Source organism: Vulpes vulpes, chromosome 1 (genome assembly GCF_048418805.1).
Source record: "Vulpes vulpes isolate BD-2025 chromosome 1, VulVul3, whole genome shotgun sequence".
In the NCBI taxonomy this organism is placed as follows: Eukaryota; Metazoa; Chordata; class Mammalia; order Carnivora; family Canidae; genus Vulpes; species Vulpes vulpes.
In genome coordinates this window covers 105,360,924-105,380,465 of record NC_132780.1, presented here as the reverse complement: position 1 = coordinate 105,380,465, position 19,542 = coordinate 105,360,924, and the positions used below count along the sequence as shown (strand labels likewise).

Sequence of the window (19,542 nt, the reverse complement as noted above, 5' to 3'; positions counted from 1 at the left end):
ACCGCCCCGGCGGCGGCCGCCCGCGCCCTCCTGCCACGCCTTCCTCCCGCGGCGCGGCCAGCCCGGCGCCCGTCCGGCGCTCGCCCCACCTGCTCCCCTTTCCTGCGATTCTCGGCGTTGCGGGTTTCGGGCTGCCTTATCTCGGGGCAGGGAGAAGCGGCCGCCGAGGGGGAGAGGCGGGGCTTGCTGGTCGGTACCGGCCCCTCGCTCGGATCGTCGCTGCACCCCGGGCTTCGTTCTTCTCCACAGGCCCTCTTCGTGACCTTCTTTTCCGAGCCTCTTGCTGCTGCTTCCACAAGTGATTTAAAACGTCTGACAAAGGATTTGAAGCCGTGCCTCCATTGTACTTTTATTCCCAGCGTACTTTTATTTTTGAAATTGCTTGACGGCGTAAGTGACTGTGCTGAGTTTGAGGTACTACATCTTGGAGACAAAATGTGGAGTTAGGAGACGAGGTGGAGCTCCTCCCAGGAACAAGTTTTTGTCCAAGACTTTATCCACTAACAGTACCTCAGTTCCTCGTGGGAAGTCCTGTGGACGAACCAGAGGAGGAGAGGGGGAGGACTCTAGTAAGCTCACGGGCTAGGGCGCAAACTAACACCCAGATGAATAAGTGATTTCGTTTCATTTTCTCCTTTCTTACGGTATCGTTTGCAGAGACAGCCTTCATTCCAAATTCATTAGGAGTCTCGAGGCAGTGCATCTCAAACGTTTTTTCTGCCTTATTTGCAAAGGAGAAGTGAACAGGATTTGTGTGCTATTGCTTGAAGAAGTTAAAAACTTGAGTACCACCCCCCTTTCTAAAGATTTTATTTATTTAGTATTTATTCATGAGAGTCACAGAAGCGGAGACATAGGCAGAGGAAGAAGCAGGCTCCATGCAGGGAGCCGGATGTGGGATTCCTTTTCTCCAGGATCACGCCCTGGGCCGAAGGCAGATGCTCAACCGCTGAGCCACCCAGGTGTCCCCAGAAACCCTTTTCATAAGCAATTATTGTTATCACTTGTGTGTGTGTGTGTGTGTGTGTATTCTAGGGATATTCTTTGCTTTTGAAAGTCAATGTTTTACATACATATAAGTATAGGCCTCCAATAGATCAATGTTTGTTTTAATAGACTTTTTTTCTCCTCTAGGACCTTAATGTAAAATTTACATGTTGGGAAAATGCACATTGTTTATCTGGTGTCTTTTATGTGCTTTACGGATTATTGTTCCTCAGTTTAAGAGGCACAGCCTTTTTTCAATAAGTGCATTTCATCTTGGCTTAAAACATTTTTTTTTGAGGTGGGGAGCATGTAAGATATTAACCTGGTCCTTCAACAAATCCCATCTCCTTTCCCTTATTACATTTAGAGTTATTTACTTATTACAGTTAACTTGATGCAAGTGGTTGTGGGAAGTAAAATTTGAAAACAAAGCTGTTGTTTCTTTAAAACCATGGATGTTTATGTTAATTATCTCCCTGGAGAAGATTTTTTTCCCCTGATGACTTTTCTTTTGGAGCGGTCCTTTCTCAAAAATAATTGTATAAAACCCATTCTCAAATCTAAATATTACCTAGCTGTTCTCCCATATTCATCTGGTTTTAAGAGATAAATATTAATTTTTAAGAATAATTATACTGTATATTTAGTTTTCACATAAATTATCAAATAAAACTACCGATCAGTTGGTTTGAAGGAATCCTGGGTTCTGTGTGAGATTTAATTTTTTTATTATTTTTTATTTTTTTTATGATAGAGAGAGGCAGAGACACAGGCAGAGGGAGAAGCAGGCTCCATGCACCGGGAGCCCGATTTGGGATTTGATCCCAGGTCTCCAGGATCGCGCCCTGGGCCAAAGGCAGGCGCCAAACCGCTGCGCCACCCAGGGATCCCCCTGTGTGAGATTTATATGCATGTATTTGCCCTTTCATTAGGAGTGGTTGCTAACTTGAACTCCTGATTGGAACTGACATTTATGGTCATCAGGATTTCATAATTCCCAAAGAGAGGAATTTGATTAATAAAACAGGAAGAATTCTAAGTTGGAAGGTGGATAGCAGTAGAAAGAAAAAACATGAAGTTTTGAAGTTTCCTCTGTGAGGCGGCACTAGGTTTCCCTAAATGGTCTTCTAAATAAGGAAGAACTGTGAAGGCTTATAAAGTGTATTGCTTAGAACTCTTAGTTATAGGTAGCAGAAACCCAATTCTGACTGGGTTAAGCTAAACACAAACCAAGAATTTATGGATTCATGTAACTGATAACTGTTTAAGAGTGAGATGGCATCCAGCCTGGCTGTATCTGCTTTAGGCCTTGGTTGTTAGGGTTGTGGTCTAGGGCCCTCTGGGTTCCCTGAGATTCTTTTGAGTCTCTGAGGCCAAACTGTTTTTGTAATAATTCTAAGATGTTGTTTGACTTTTCCTCTTATTCTCCTGCATATGTACTATATCATAACAAATTAAATGCAGAAGCAAATGGGAGAAAACAGGTATCTCTTATTAAGCTGGACATTAAAGAGATTTGCAAATAGGTAAAATAATGCCATTCTTTTCAGTATTTTTTAAAAAATAGTTTTTTTCCCCATAAAATACTTTAGCCATGTTAGCATGCAAGGAATTTATTGTTTTTAAATAAATATTTAAATGTTGGTAAATATTTTAAAATTAAGAGAAAAATTTAATAGGTAAAATAATCACAAAAGCTAATTACCTTACTTTTCTGGAATGTGGCAATGAATCAGGAATTAAGCACAAAACACTTCTGAGCTGTGAGAAGAGAGATTACAAAATCTGCATGCTAAAGTTCACTCATGTGAAACTTCTCAAGCTTTTTTTCAGAGTATGTTGAATCTACATTTTAAAATTATTTGTAACCCCAATGAGTATGAATACCTTACTTCCAAGTTCACAGCATATCAAAAGCAGTAAAGTAAATGAGACACATATTAAAAAAATATCTGACACTAGAGATAACAACACCAGAAGTATAACAGAGTCATAGATAACCGCTTTCAAATGAACCTTTGAATTAAACAGGATAGTTCAAGTGAATTTTTTTTTTGAAGATTTTATTTATTTATTTATTCATGAGAGACACAGAGAGAGAGGTAGAGACACGGGCAGAGGGAGAAACAGGCTCCATGCAGGAAGCCTGACGAGGGACTTGATCCCAGGTTTCCAGGATCACGCCTGGGCTGAAGGGTGGCGCTAAACTGCTGAGCCACCCGGGCTGCCCAGTTCAAGTGAATTTCAGCTTTTCAACTGATTGCTTCAGGCAATATCCTAGGAAATCTGTGTTCACTTTCATTGAAATTAAGGATACATGTTTTTTTGAGTATTTTCAGTACTAAACAGTGTACTAAGAATTTTACAAGCTTTAGTTTTTTTCAAAAGCCCCATGATGTGGTTATTATCTCTGATTTACAGATGAGGAAACTGAGATTTAGGGAGGGTAAGCAACTGTTAGCATAAGTAAGAAATAGCCGAGATTCAAATCTGGTCTTTCTGATTACAAAATAATGTAATTTTAACTAATTTTACTGTCCCAGGACATTAATGAGTCTTACTTGGAAAAGATAAGTTTCCATGGGAAAATAAATATGAGAACAGTAGTTATAAGAAAATTTTATTTAAGGCAGGAGTTTTAGAGCCTTTTGCTATTGTACATTGTACCTCTTCAGGAGAGTAGCTGAGCATGCAATTTTATTCAAACCTGTTTGAATTTGAAACTTCCCTGGCCCAGTTTCATCTTGAGGGTCTAGTGTCCCGTGATGATACAATTTTTTTTCAGTAGGCTCAGGTGATATTTTCATATTTTACATTGCAACTGTAATGAACCATGACTGAAGTTCAAAATCAGAATCTGCAATTAATCATGATAAAATGACATTATTTGCATAGATGTTAGCTGAAGCCATTAGAATGAATGGAATTACCCACGGAAGATACGGAGTGAGAAAAGTGTTTACTCACATATGTTTAATTTCAAAGTAGGGAGGAAGAGGCATCAGTAAGCAGATAGGCAAATTAGGAAACATAGGTTTGGAAGCAAGGGAGGAGAGTGAAAAACAATGTAGATTAGAGAGTTAAAATAGTGTGAGGGTGCTGAATTTGGCAATTAGGAGGTCACTGTACCACTGGTTTTTGTAGGGACAAAAGCCAGATTTCAAGAGGCTGAATGAAACAGGGAAAATGAAATGTAAAAAGATTTCTGAAACAGGATGGAGTAGGAAATTAGGTAGAAAGGATTTTTTTTTCTTCTTAAGACTCTAAGAGACTTAAATCAGGTTGGTAGGGAGTGGGAAAGAGGTGAGTGGAGGATATTAAGTAGGAGATGATTGATGGGGTGAGGTTTCAGGAGAAATGGGAGATTGGAATCAAAAGATAGTTTATTGAGATATGCAGAAAGGAGGGAAGACGGATAAAGATATAGATACATTTTGAGAAGTTAAGGATATTGCATTCATGGCTTCTTAAGTGAAATAAGGAAAGATCATCTTTTGAAAAAGGACTTTAAAGTGGTATTAGTAGCTCAAAATGAATGAGGTGGTCAATTAGGCATGAATAAAGGAGTTGTTAAATAAATTTGAAAGTCATTAAAACAAGTATGAGTTTTGTTGTAGTAATAGTAGTTGCAGTTACTATTATATTACTTTCTTTAGCAGTGCTAACAGTCTAACATCAAAAATTTGGAAAAAAAATAGTTTTACTTAGGGTTAAAGGGTAGGACAATATAAAGGGGAAAAATGGGTTTAATGTGAGTGAGGAAATGAAAGGGTCAAATAACTGGGGGTTGTAAAATGAGAAGTTCACTTTTGAGAACTTGGGCAGTACAGCGGTATTCCTTAAATCCATTCACAAATGAATGTTACCGAAATGGGGATGTGTAGAAGTTTGTTGGAGTAAATTAAGGTGAGTCCATTGTTTTGAGTGAATTGATTTATGGAAGCTTTAGGGCTTCAGGATGATGGTAAATTTTAGAGGTAGAGAAGAAAAATATGAATAAAGTATCAGAATTCTAGGAATGTTGGAGAGGGTATTGGGTCAATACATTGCAATCACAAATATGGGTGAAGTAATATTTCCAACTTAGGGAATTTTAAAGGAAGAATTTTGCAATAAAGAAAAAATATTAATTGGGAGTGGTGGTGCTAGGAAGAGATTGTTAATACCTACTCCTGATTTTGTGAGAGAAAAATCTTGAGAGAACCTTAGAAAAATAGTATAGTAAATAAAAAACTAAGAATCAGCTAAACAAGGGTGGAGGAAAAGTTCCAGGAAAAGATTCAGAATTTAAGAACGTTGTATTCACTCTGGAATTTAGTGGGCGAGAGAAGAAATAAAGAAGAATGTGGGTGAATGGGGTACAGTTGAATTACATAATACATGAGAGACTAGCAAGATAATAGGCTGTGGGGATTGGCATCTAGGGTGGTGAATGTGATTCTCGGGTCTGATGATGGGAGACAGAAGACAGAGTATTGGAAAGTAGATTAGAAAGTCATGGTAACACAGGGAATGGGTTATGGATAGGACTGAGTAACTTCAAAGATCCAAATTGGAATTTTGTTATAATGTAGCTGCCTCAACACTGCTTTCCAGGTGGATAACTCTAGTAGGAGTCTTTAATAATTTTGAAGGCTGGCTAATACGGGCTGCTTTATCCTTCTGTGTATACACTTATAATGATAATTCACCTCTTGTGTGCATCTGGCACTGTACTATCCTTTAATCCATTTCTGCCTATCTAAAATCTGAAACTTCAATGCTCAGTTCAATTGTGCCTTTCCAAGAACTATCCTAATTAACTCAAAACTTAAAGCATATCTATTTCTTTCTTTTTTAAAAAATTTATTTATTCATGAGAGACATAGAGAGGCAGAGACATAGGCAGAGTTTGAAGAAGCAGGCTCCATGCAGGGAGCCCAATGTGGGCCTCGATCCTGGAGCTTCAGGATCTTGCCCTGAGCCAAAGGCAGACCCCGCAAACCCCAGGCGTCCCACCCAGGCGTCCCAATCCTATCTATTTCTGAACTTCCATGGGTTTTTAGCACTTCTTACATGATGTTTATATCAGATTCTATCATACATTCTAGCTTCCTAAATTGTTTAACCTCTGCTGTTATACTATTTACCTTGATACATAGGACTCTCTTATTAATCATATCCCTGTAGCCAACATGCTACTGGTTAAGAAAACCACCTCTGGAATCAGACTAGTGATGAACCAACATGGTGACTTTGGGAAAGTTATTTGGATTCTTCAAATGTAAATTCCTCGTGTGTAAAATGGTGATAATACTGCTACTGATCTCATAAGGCTTTTATAAAGACTAAATAAAAATAATTTCTGTACTTAGCCTAGTGGCTGGCTAGCAGTGCTAGTCATCATTGTCTTAAATAAGTGTTTATGGAGTAAATAAGTGAATGAGTGATTTACAAGCTATTTGGGAAAAAGCCATGTTTTTTAATTGTTTGACTCATGTATTTAGAATGAGAATAATTGAATTTTCCTTTTGTATTACTACTAATATACTGAGGTCTTTTAAAGAGTAATACTTCACTATAAACTATTAAAAGAATAATAATTACCATTTATTTTGCACTAACCATTTGCCAGACATAATGCTAAATACTTTAATATAGGCTATCTCTCTCTCTCTTTTTTTTAAAGATTTTATTTATTCATTAATGAGAGAGACACAGAGAGAGAGAGAGAGGATGAGAGAGAGCGCGGCAGAGACACAGGCAGAGGGAGAAGCAGGCTCCATGCAGGAAGCCTGATGTGGGACTCGATCCAGGGTCTCCAGGATCAGGTCCTGGGCTGAAGGTGGCGCTAAACCACTGAGCCACCCGGGTTGCCCGGGCTGTCTCATTTTAATCTTAATTCAAAAGCTGATATTCTCCTTTTAAGAAGTTACAAGTAAGCCAGGATAGATACTTAGGTTGTCTAGCTTTAAAATAATTAACCTTAAAAAAACATTAAAGAATTTTTTTTATCATTTATTTATTTATTTATTATTTGAGTTCAGTTTGCCAACATATAGCATAACACCCAGTGTTGATCCCGTCAACTGCCCGCTCAGTGCCCATCACCCAGTCACCCCAACCCCCCACCCACCTCCCTTTCCACTACCCCTTGTTTGTTTCCCAGAGTTAGGTGTCTTTCATGGTCTGTCACCCTCACTGATATTTCCCACTCATTTTCTCTCCTTTCCCCTTTATTCCCTTTCACTATTTTTTATATTCCCCAAATAAATGAGACCATATAATGTTTGTCCTTCTCTGATTGACTTATTTCACTCAGCATAATACCCTCCAGTTCCATCCACGTTGAAACAAATGGTGGGTATTTGTCGTTTCTCATGGCTGAGTAATATTCATTGTATATATGGACCACATCTTTATCCATTCATCTTTCGGTGGACACCGAGGCTCCTTCCACAGTTTGGCTATTGTGGACATTGCTGCTATAAACATCGGGGTGCAGGTGTCCTGGCATTTCACTGCATCTGTATCTTTGGGGTAAATCCCCAGCAGTGCAATTGCTGGGTCGTAGAGCAGTTCTATTTTTAACTCTTTGAGTAACCACATAGTTTTCCAGAGTGGCTGCACCAGTTCACATTCCCACCACCAGTGCAAGAGGGTTCCCCTTTCTCCACATCCTCTCCAACATTTGTTGTTTCCTGTCTTGTTAATTTTCCCCATTCTCACTGGCGTGAGGTGGGATCTCATTGTGGTTTTGATTTATATTTTCCTGATGCAAGTGATGCAGAGCATTTTCTCATGTGCTTGTTGGCCATGTCTATGTCTTCCTCTGTGAGATTTCTGTTCATGTCTTTTGCCCATTTCATGATTGGATTGTTTGTTTCTTTGCTGTTGGGTTTAATAAGTTCTTTTTTTTTTAATTTTTTTTTTTTATTGATTTATGATAGTCACACAGAGAGAGAGGCAGAGACACAGGCAGAGGGAGAAGCAGGCTCCATGCATCGGGAGCCCAACGTGGGATTCGATCCCGGGTCTCCAGGATCGCGCCCTGGGCCAAAGGCAGGCGCCAAACCGCTGCGCCACCCAGGGATCCCGGTTTAATAAGTTCTTTATAGATCTTGGATACTAGCCCTTTATCTGATAGGTCATTTGTAAATATCTTCTCCCATTCTGTAGGTTGTCTTTTTAGTTTTATTGACTGTTTCTTTTGCTGTGCAGAAGCTTTTTATCTTGATTAAGCTGGTTCAACACTTGTAAAGCAATCAATGTGATAGCTTATATCAACAAGAGAAAATACAAGAACCATATGATCCTCTCAATAGATGCAGAGAAAGCATTTGACAAAATATAGCATCCATTCCTGATCAGAACTCTTCCGAGAGTAGGGATAGAAGGAACATTCCTCAGCATCTTAAAGCTATCTGCGAAAAGCCCACAGCAAATATCATTCTCAATGAGGAAACACTGGGAGCCTTTCCCCTAAGATCAGGAACACGATAGGGATGTCCACTCTCACCACTGCTATTCAACATAGCTCTAGAAATCCTAGCCTCAGCAATCAGGCAACAAAAAGAAATTAAAGGCATTCAGATTGACAAAGAAGAAGTCAAACTCTCCCTCTTTGCAGATGACATGATACTGTACATAGAAGACCCAAGACTCCACCCGAAGATTGCTAGAACTCATACAGCAATTCGGCAGTGTGGCAGGATACAAAATCAATGCCCAGAAGTCAGTGGCATTTCTATACACTAACAATGAGACTGAAGAAAGAGAAATTAAGGAGTCGATCCCATTTACAATTGCACCCAAAATCATAAGATACCTAGGAATAAACCTAACCAAAGAGGTAAAGGATCTATACTTTAAAAACTACAGAACACTTCTGAAAGAACTGAGGAAGACACAAAGAGATGGAAAAATATTCCATGCTCCTGGATTGGTAGAATTAACATTGTGAAAATGTCAATGCTACCCAGGGCAATGTAAACATTTAATGCAGTCCCTCTCAAAATACCATGGACTTTCTTCAGAGAGTTGGAACAAATCATCTTAAGATTTGTGTGGAATCAGAAAAGACCCCGAATAGCCAGGGGAATATTAAAAAGGAAAACCAGAGCTGGGGGCATCACAATGCCAGATTTCAGGTTGTACTACAAAGCTGTGGTCATCTAGACAGTGTGGTACTGGCACAAAAACAGACACAGAGATCAATGGAACAGAATAGAAATCCAGAAATGGGCTCTCAAATCTATGGTCAACTAATATTCGACAAAGCAGGAAAGATTATCCACTGGAAAAGGACAGTCTCTTCAATAAATGGGGCTGGGAAAATTGGACATCCACATGCAGAAGAATGAAACTAGACCACTCTCTTACACCAGACACAAAGATAAACTCAAAATGGATGAAAGATCTAAATGTGAGACAAGAATCCATCAAAATCCTAGAGGAGAACACAGGCAACACCCTTTTTGAACTTGGCCACAGCAACTTCTTGCAAGATACGTCTACGAAGGCAAGGGAAACAAAAGCAAAAATGAATTATTGGGACTTAAAATCATTAACTTTTGAGCACCACACTATACCAGATAATCACAGGAAGAGGCACATCATATATTTATTTAAATGCCCCAGAACCAACCTAGTGTAAGATGGAATAGCTTAATTATAAAAACCCCTAAATTTTTGGGAAGTCACAAGAATATTTATTTTTATATCATTTTTAAAAAGATTTCATTTATTCATTTGAGAGAGATACAGATAGGGAGAGAGCGAGGGAGAGAAAAAGCAAGCATGAGCAGGGAGGAGGTGTAAAGGCAGGGGCAAGGGCAGGGGCAGGGGCAGAGGCAGAGGTAGACTACGCGGCAGAGGTAAACTACGCGCTGAGCCAGGAGCAGACTTGGAGCCTGGATCCCAGGACTTGGAGATCATGACCTGAGCTAAAGGCAGATGTTAACCATCTGAGCCACCCAGGCACTCCAAGAATATTAATTTGCTGTAATTAAACATGCTGTAAAACAGGGTAAATGCACTTTTAACTCATGAGTTTGGAAATATTGGTATATAAATTACAATTTAGGCAACTGATACTCCTTTTTAAAACATGCATATTTTATTAAATTTGAAATACACTAGAAGGTGAATATAAGGTAAAGACTTTCTAATATTTAAGTTTTTTTTTATTTTTGGTAGTCTAAGGAATGCTATTTTATGTTTAAAATTATCAAAAGCTTAGTGTAGAGGTTATATAATTTTTATATCAATGTTTGCTTCAGGAATTGCATATACAGGCATGTCTTGTTTTATTGTACTTTATTATGTTTGCAGGTAATGTGTTTTTTACAAATTGAAACTTTGTGGCACAATTTTCCAACAGCATTTGCTTGCTTCATGTCACCTTGTCATATTTTGGTCGTTTTTGTAATATTTCGGACTTTTGTTATTATGTTTGTTATGGTGATTTGTGATCAGTGATCTTTGATGTTACCTCTGTAAATTGTTTTAGGATGCCACAGACCACACCCATGTAAGTCACCAAACTTAATAAATATGTGTGTTCTGATTTCTCTCCTGACTGGCTGTTCCCTATCTCTCTTCTCCAGCATCCCTATTTCCCTGAGACATGCTGAAAGGTCAAATGATGGTTAGCATTTTTTAGCAATTAGGTATTTTTAATTAAGGTGTGTGTGTGTGTGTGTGTGTGTATTATATGGGTATTTTAGACATAGTGCTGTTGCAGACTGAATGGACTGCAGTAGAGTGTAAACCTAACTTTTATAGGCACTAGGAAACCAAAAAATTCATTTGACTCATTTTATTGTGATAATTACTTTATTGTGGTATCTCCGAGGTATACCTTTAGTGAAATTACTGCTATGTATTATGAACTTAGAGAAATTATTTCAGCTATGTAGATTCTTGAATAAGGTATAGTCCATTTGTTATAATTGTTATTTTTAAAGCTTTTTTTGTTCTTAAGTTGAACTATTACAGGATTGTACACATATCTTTAGTATAGTTTGATGACTTTTTGTACTTGTATAAAGATACTCTTGTGTAACAATCACCTAAATAAGATAGAGAACGTTTCTAGCATCTCAGAAGGCTTCCTTATATCCTATTCTAGTCAGTATTCTTTCTCTCCTCAGGTACTTCCATTTCAAGGCTTTCTCCCATTTGAAGATAGGGTTGTCTTGCCTTTGCTTTGTAGGAGTTCTTTATATATTCTAGTATGAGTCCTTTGACAGATGTATGTACTATATAGTGTTATTAGCTGTCACCATTGCTGTACACAGATAAATGTATAAACAATAATCTTCGAGTCTGTGGCTTGCCTTCTTACTCTCTTAATGATGAAGTTTGATGAATTTTAATGAAGCTGAGTTTATTAATCTTCTCCTTTATGGTTAGAATTAATTGTGTCTTGTTTGAGAGATTTTTGCATATCCTAAGGTCGTGAAGTTACTCCCCTCCTTTTTATTCTAGAAGCTTTGTTTGTTTTATCTTTGACATTTGAATCTGTGACCCATTTAAAATTAACTTTTGTTTATAGCATAAGGTAGAGGTCAAGGTTTATTTATTTTCCCGTTTTGGTTATTAGATTGCTTCACCATTACTTACTGTAAGATCATCTCTTTCTTACCTAATTGTAGTGATATGTTTTTATAAATAAGTGACTACATATGTGTGGGTTTCTGCTATTAATTCTTATTATGAAATCTGTGATATATTCCAGTAAATTGTAAGTTCCTAAAAAGCTTAGACTGTTTAATTTGCTTATTACTACACTATCCCCACTGCCTAACATGCCAGGCACATGATAGACATTCAGTAAATATTTGTTGAATGAATGAAGGAATCATAAAGGAAAAATCCACAGGAAGTCTGAAAAATGTTGATGAGGAGACAGTTTTAACTGTTCCTAGTTGTAGAGATGCCTTAATAAATAGTACAACTAGAAGTGTTTTTGTAGAATATTCCAAACATACCTCTCATCTTTTGCTTCACTGCCACCCCTTTCAATCTCCCCAATTATAAAAATTTTATCTGGTCATATGGCTCAACCAGCATTTATTGAACATCTATTGGACTTTTTTTTTTTTTTTTTTGGATCTATTGGACTTTTACCAGAGAGGATCTTTAGTTGTTAGAGCCAAGTTTTCTTCTTTTTCTATTGTCATCATACATTATTTAATGAAGGCATTTTGTGAGAATTTGCTACTCTTCTGATTATTTTTTTTCTTCTGATTATTTTTGATCTTTATGTTTAGTCCATTAGATTCTATAAAATGTATCAGTGTAAATTTGAACTCTGTCAAGTTAATTTAAAACAAAGGATGGCTGTAAAGGATTTATTTTATTACATTGTTTATTTCATTTAGATGTTAAATGATAATTTTTACCATGTCTTTGTAGAAATTGTCACAGAAGGAAAAAGGAAAAAGTCTTCATCTTCTGAACTACATAAGGTATGCATTAGTTTTGCTTTTAATTTGTTCATTATCTTTAGAGTTACCAATATTAAAAGTATTTTGCCGTTTGTCTTTTTGATAAAAATTTAAAGAAAATATTATAAAACCTTAACTAATCAATGTTTTTGCAGGGAATGGTGTATCCTAATTAATTCAAAGGTTAACCAATAAAGAACACTTTCTGGGACCTGCCTTGTTTAAATCATTGTAAGATGTACCCATATACTTTCTAGGCCTTATTTTGGATTTTATATAAAACATAGCCCAGCATTGCTTCAATTAATGAGTATATTAGCATATCTCACATTCATTCACTGTGATACTGTAGCTATAGAAAAGTTGTGCTCAAAAAAAAAAAAGTTGTGCTCAAGTCATGCTCAAGTCATGTGCTGAAAATTACTATTTGAAATATTTCCTATTAAACTTTCTTTCTTTCTTTCCTTTTTCTCTTTCTTTCTTTCTTTCTTTCTTTCTTTCTTTCTTTCTTTCTTTCTTTCTTTCTTTTTTTCTTTTCTTTTTTCTTCTGGGTAAGCCAAGAGTAGCAAAAAGCCAAGATAAGTTTCTGCCTATGTAGGAAGTGTTTCAAAATTTTAATTTCTTGTTAGGAGATAATCTTCTTTTCCTTAAGAATTTTGTGATTTAAACACAGTAGTATATACATTATAATAATTTGTTAGATGCTTGTTTTGGAGGCATTCCAAATTATGCACAGAAGACTTTTCATTTGGCATAGGAAACTTTAGTTTGGTACATTTCATGGAACACAGAGAAGAAATCATAAAGAGGGCTGTGAGAGGGAATCAAGAGCACACAGACAAGACCAAAGAGAAAACATGGCTTTAGGTACTCTTCTTCCTTGGTTTACTTGACATTTGTGGGGATGGTTTCTTTTAAAATTCTGGATTTGGCGCAAGTGGCATAAATGAGGGGGATAAAAATAAAGTCTTACATTCTACCATACCCAGTTTTAACTACCTCTGACAACTACTTCTCTTGTGTTTAATACCCTCCAGTGAAGTGAAATGCTCTGTTTTAGGCTGCTGCTGCTGCTTTTTTTTTTTTTTTTTTAAGATTTTATTTATTTATTCATGAGAGACAGAGAGAGAAAGAGAGAAAGGCAGAGACACAGGCAGAGGGAGAAGCAGGCTCCATGCAGGGAGCCCGATGTGGGGCTTGATCCTGGGTCTCCAGAATCACACCCTGGGCCAAAGGCAGGCACTAAACCGCTGAGCCACCCAGGGATCCTCATAGGCTGCTGCTTCTTCCAGATGAATGGCCACTATTAGAGATTCTTAATATTAAGTAAATTTCTCTTTCTTATTTTTAGATGTATGACAGCATTCTTTTAAAACTTTTTATTTTCAAGTAACTTTAGGTTTACAGAAGATTTACAGAAATAGTATAGAGTTCACATCTACTCTTCACTTAGTTCCCCTAGTGCAATGACCAAAATTTAAGAAATTAACATTGGTACAATACTTCAAACTACAGATATTATTTGGATTCCTTCAGATTTTTTTTTTTTAAACTAATGTCATTGGGGATCCCTGGGTGGCTCAGCAGTTTGCGCCTGCCTTTGGCCCAATCCTGGAGTCCCGGGATCGAGTCCTGCATCGGGCTCCTGGCATGGAACCTGCTTCTCCCTCTGCCTGTGTCTCTGCCTCTCTCTCTATCATAAATAAATAAATAAATCTTAAAAAAAAAAACCAAACTAATGTCATTTTTAAATCCCAGGATCCCACATTGCATTTAGGTGTCATATCTCCTTAATTTCCTTTATTCTATGACAGTTCTTCAGTCTTTATTCTTTCATGATCATGACATATTTAGAGTACTATGATTTTGTCAGTATTTTGTTGAATACTGTTTGGGTTCTCAGTTTGGGTTAGTCTCATGTTTCTTTCTTTTTTTTTCTTTTTTAAAAGATTTTATTTTAAAGTAATCTCTGTACCCAACATGGTGCTTAAACTCACAGCCCCAAGATCAAGAGTCGCATGTTGAGCCAGGAGGTGCTTCTGTCTCAGGTTTTTTATGATTAGATTAAAGTAATGGCTTTTTGGGAAGAATATCACATGATATGCCTTTCTTAGTGTATCCTGTCAGGGGTACACAGTAATGATGTGTCTTATTACTGGTGATGTCAGTCTTGACTGCCTACTTAAAATAGTTCATTTTGTAATAAATATCTTGGGAGAAATATTTTTTGAATCTATGCAAATTACTGTTTCTTACAAAATTAGCACACTAAATTGTTGTTAGTAGTTTATATTACTGCTTTTTCTTTCAAGGCAGCTAGGGAAGTACTGAAAGGATTAGAGTCTGATGGATATAGGGATGAGACACTGCTACATTTTGAGTTTAAAGTATTTCAAAAATATTCCTGAAGCAATATCAGTTTGTTGTAGAGAAATTAGAAAATTGAGTTGAGGAAAAACGAAACCACCCAGACAGAACAAAGATTAATGCTTGGATGTATATTTTTCTACTTTTTCGATCTGTATATCCATGTATAATAAACATATTTAAATATTGAAAAATAGAAAACCACAGAATATTGTTTTATAATTTGCTTTTTCTATTTAACTTTATATTATGGCATCATTTTCTGAAATCAAATTTAAAAAGCATCGCTGAGTAGATATTTACTGAGTACTCAACATGTATTGGACGCTATACTAGGTATAAGTACCAGGGAAACAGTGGCAAACATTTTTAATGACTACAATGTATTCAGTTATGTGTGTGTATGACAGTTAATTTAACCAGTATCTTTTTTTAAAAAAGATTATTTATTTATTTATTCATGAGAGACAGAGAGAGAGAGAGAGGCAGAGACACAGGCAGAGGGAGAAGCAGGCCCCATGCAGGGAGCCTGACATGGGACTCGATCCCGGGTCTCCAGGATCACGCTGAAGGCGTCGCTAAACCGCTGAGCCACCCGGGCTGCCCCAATTTAACCAATATCTTATGATATTTTTGAGTTTTGGTTTTTTTCTTAAGTAAACTCTATGTCTAATGTGGGGCTCGAACTCATGACTCTGAGATCAAGAGTCACATGCTCTAGTGACTGAGCCAGCCCGGCACCCCTTGAGTTCTTTTTAATCCTTGTAGCTAAATCTTGGGAATATAATTATCTACTGCATTATTCCTGGCCTTTTGATAGGAGCTGAATATATGTTAATTCCAAGACTGATCTCTTAATAGAGGTGAATACTTTGAATTCTGCTAATGGGGAGATACATAGTTTTTGAATTTATACATGAAGAAGTTGCTACTCTATTCTGAATATTGAAAAAATATGACTTTTATTCTTTTTTGTAAGTCATGGTCATTCCTTTGGGCAGACTTCTAATTTTCCTTAAATAATAGCTTTGTATTGATGCAGTATCTAACAAGTAATTAAGAGTCTGAGGTTTTCTATTATGAACATGGCAGAAGTCATTTCCGCCTAAACAATTTAAAGAGCATATGTTAGTAATATCTAACTTGTCTGGATTCCAGCATTCCCCACGCCCCTAGATTATCTGCTTTCGATAGCATTCTCTTTTTGAAGGCTATACTATAATGAATTAGGTACAAAGTGAATCTAAAAGTAGCTGCATGACTTGGTCGGTTGAAGGGCTTGTTTAGTATTACATTTGAACATTAGGAAATAAATATTCTTGAGCTTGTTTTGGAAGTTATTAGAGTTCTGATGATGTTTTTAAAGTATAACTTGAAGGGGATTTAGAACCAACCCATTTTTGCCTTAAAAGGTTAAACTTGACTCTATTAGAAGACTGTTGAAAATACTTGAGAGTATTAGGAATCCATTCTGATTCTTGTGAATGGAGTTCTAATATAGGCTTTGCAGAATCGTGAATAGCTTAGAAACTTTGTTGATTGTACGCAACTGAGACCAGGATTACAATTTGTCTAAGAATAGGTCAGATTGTGGCAAAAAGGCTTACATTATTTTTTTTAAATCAGTTAATTAAGAAAAAAGTGAGTGCAGAAAAAAATTGACACTAGTTAATTGTACTTGAAGTCTGCTTGTCCTATACTCATATATAATATTACAGTGAGAGATTTAAATCTGTAATTTATTAATCAGGAAGCTACAGGAGAGGTTTTTCTGGAGGTTTAATTGTTAATATTTTTCCCCTTTTAATAATTGCATTATATTTCTATTGAATAAAATAAAACATTTGGAAACTAGGAAAACACAAAAATGAAAATAAAAATCACCTCTTATCTCCCTAGAGGTAATCACTGTTAAATAACATTTTTATGTATAACTTTTCATATATTATTTTTACTTATGGATTTTTTGTCTTGCAAAAGAAAGATCTTTCTGTATGTGTTTTTCTTTTATACTTATGTTCGAAATAATTTTTTTTTATTAATTTTTTTTAGTAATCTCTGTACTGTGTGGGGCTCAGACTCATGACCCTGAGATCAAGAATTGCATGCTCTTCTGACTGAGCCAGTCAGCTGCCCCTGAAATAATTTCTTAGTATCATTAATCTTCTGGAACATGTTATTTAATAACAATTTAATTATATTTTATTTGGTTTAGTTTTGTCATAGTTTTGTTTAATTATTCTTTTATTATTGTATCTGTTTTTTTATATTAAAAATAATATGGAGTCTATATCCCTGTTCATAAATATTTATATATACTTTGATTTTCAAAGCTTTTGATGCTAGTGTACAGAATTTTAATAAACATCCAGATTTCATGTGTCTATACTTTGGAGGGAATAGAGAACTGCTCTTTGTGAAAATAAGGTATATTACATTTTGTGTCCATCCTAATGGAAGTATGCGTGAATATTTATTAAGGTAAATAATTCAATGACACTGAGTCTAAACCATTCATAAGTAAAGTGATTGCAAACTGATTACCATGAAAAAGGATTATAAAATCTTCCACAGAAAACATCAGCAGCATTTTATAAGAAACTAATTTTACAGAATACTTAACAAGCATAACCAACTCTTTCTAAATCTTAGGTGCTGGGCAGCCACCGTGGCTCAGCGGTTTAGCGCCACCTTCAGCCCGGGTTTGATCCTGGAGACCCGGTCCCATGTGGGGCTCCCTGCGTGGAGCCTGCTTCTCCCTCTGCCTGTGTCTCTGCTTCTCTCTCTGTCTCTCATGAATAAATAAATAAAATCTTAAAAGAAAATAAAAATAAATCTTAGGTGCTATCCTTCAAGTTTTTTTTTAGATTTTTTTAAGATTTTATTTGTTTGAAAGAGAGCTATGCTTGCACTTGCAGGAGTAGAGGGAGGGGCAGGGCAAGCTGGAGAGAGAAACAGATTCCCTACTGAATGGGGAGCCTCACACTGGACCCTTTCCCAGGACCCTGAGATCATGACCTGTGTTGAAGTCAGATGCTTAACTGACTGAACTATCTAGGCTTGTCTGTTCTTCAAGTTTGAACTGAGTAACTTTAGATTATTACTAGGGCCGTGTAACAAATTACCCCCAAACTTAGTGGTTTGAACTTATTTTGCTCAGGAATCTGCAGTCTAGGCAGGATTCAACTGGAGATAACTTTTCTTTGTTTTACTTGAGAGTTAGATAGATTGGCTTGGAGGCCAGAGCCTGCAATCTCGCTCACTCCCTTACCTTGAAACCTGTGTTGAGAAGTCAGTATCTTGGTGTGTATCTATTTCTTTTTAGATCTTTCCAGTATAGAGGTTTAAGGGTATTCAAGATTTTTTACTTCTTGGTTTAGGTATCCTGAGGAATGTGTACTGAGAGAAAAATATACAAGAAGGAAGAAGGAAGGGAGAATGTACAAGCATGTGAGAGCCAGGCTGAAGCAATATAAACATGGCCTTTAATAATTTAGCCTTGGAAGTCACAGTCCTGCCCAAATTCGAGGGGAAGGAATGTAGATTGCACCTGATGTTGGAGAACTGTCAGTGTCACATTTTAAGAAGAGCATGTGGGATGTGGAATATTGACGTGGCCATTTTTGGAAATACAGTATGCCACAAAATCCAATGTAGGCTAAATAACCTACTCACAAGGGATCCGTGGGTGTAAACTGCCTGAAGCCCTTAGCTTTACCCTTTGAGGAAGCAATTGTTGTTCCCTAATTAAGAATATAAAGGAAATGATTTAGAGATAATATTGTCTTTTGCAGATGAAGAATTATAAAGAGGTACCTTTTTTAAAAAAATATTTTATTTATTTATTCATGAGAGACACAGAAAGAGAGAGAGACAGAGACACAGGCAGAGGGAGAAGCAGGCTCCATGCAGGGAACCCGATGTGGGACTCGATCCCGAGACTCTAGGATCACGCCCTGGGCCGAAGGCAGGCGCTAAACCACTGAGCAACCCAGGCGTCCCAAGAGGTACTTTTTTATACAGATAAGATGTAAATAATTAAGTTATTAGTACCTAGGAGGATCAACTCAGAGGTGCTAGTAAAATAAGAATTGAGATATCCTTTCTTCCAGTTTATTCTGTCCTTCTGACTTTGCTCTACACTCACTGAAATCATTTTATGGATTGTTACTGATTTAGTTGATAGAGTGCTTATCATGTGTTGTATTTTGTAGGCTGAATTTGATGCTTAACTATCATAACTTTTCTCTTAATGTGAAATTTAAGGCATTTAAGTTCTAAACAAATGATTTCAACTTGTGGTTACAATACATGCATTCCTTTTTTTTTCAACACATCATAAGCCATATACTTTGGGGATAGGAAGGTGACTAAGTTAGGACACACTCTTCAAAGACCTCCATAGTGTGGAGAATATGGACATATAGACACATATTTATAATACAGTATGATACTATGTAATATAAATAACATAAAAAATGTATCAAGTTTTAATACCTAGAGAAAGGAATGCCTTGGTGCAAGTGTGACAGTTGTGTGGATAGGAGAATATTTTTGAGCAGAATCTGAAGTATTTCATAAGAGAAAAGTAGATAGAGGAAGGCATCCATACAAACAAAGGGGATAGTACAGGGCAGCCCCGGTGGCTCAGCGGTTTAGCGCCGCCTGCAGCCCAGGGCGTGATCCTGGAGACCTGGGATGGAGTCCCACGTTGGGCTCCCTGCATGGAGCCTGCTTCTCCCTCTGCCTGTGTCTC

The 19,542-nt window shown here is 36.9% G+C and overlaps 1 protein-coding gene across 12 annotated transcripts in view; it reads left to right on the top strand.

Moving 5' to 3' along the window:
• The window catches only part of SENP7 (SUMO specific peptidase 7), a 147,875-nt gene that overhangs the window by 1,147 nt on the left and 127,186 nt on the right, over positions 1 to 19,542 (top strand). For 7 of the 12 annotated variants that reach the window (XM_025989969.2, XM_025989968.2, XM_025989967.2 and 4 more), the window contains exon 2: positions 12,388 to 12,440. In XM_025989969.2, the coding sequence (XP_025845754.2) occupies positions 12,388 to 12,440 (53 nt within the window). Of the gene's footprint in view, positions 1 to 50; positions 570 to 12,387; positions 12,441 to 18,641; positions 18,794 to 19,542 lie in introns of those variants that run through there. The other 5 variants (XM_072721699.1, XM_072721730.1, XM_072721692.1 and 2 more) reach the window with 4 other exon arrangements.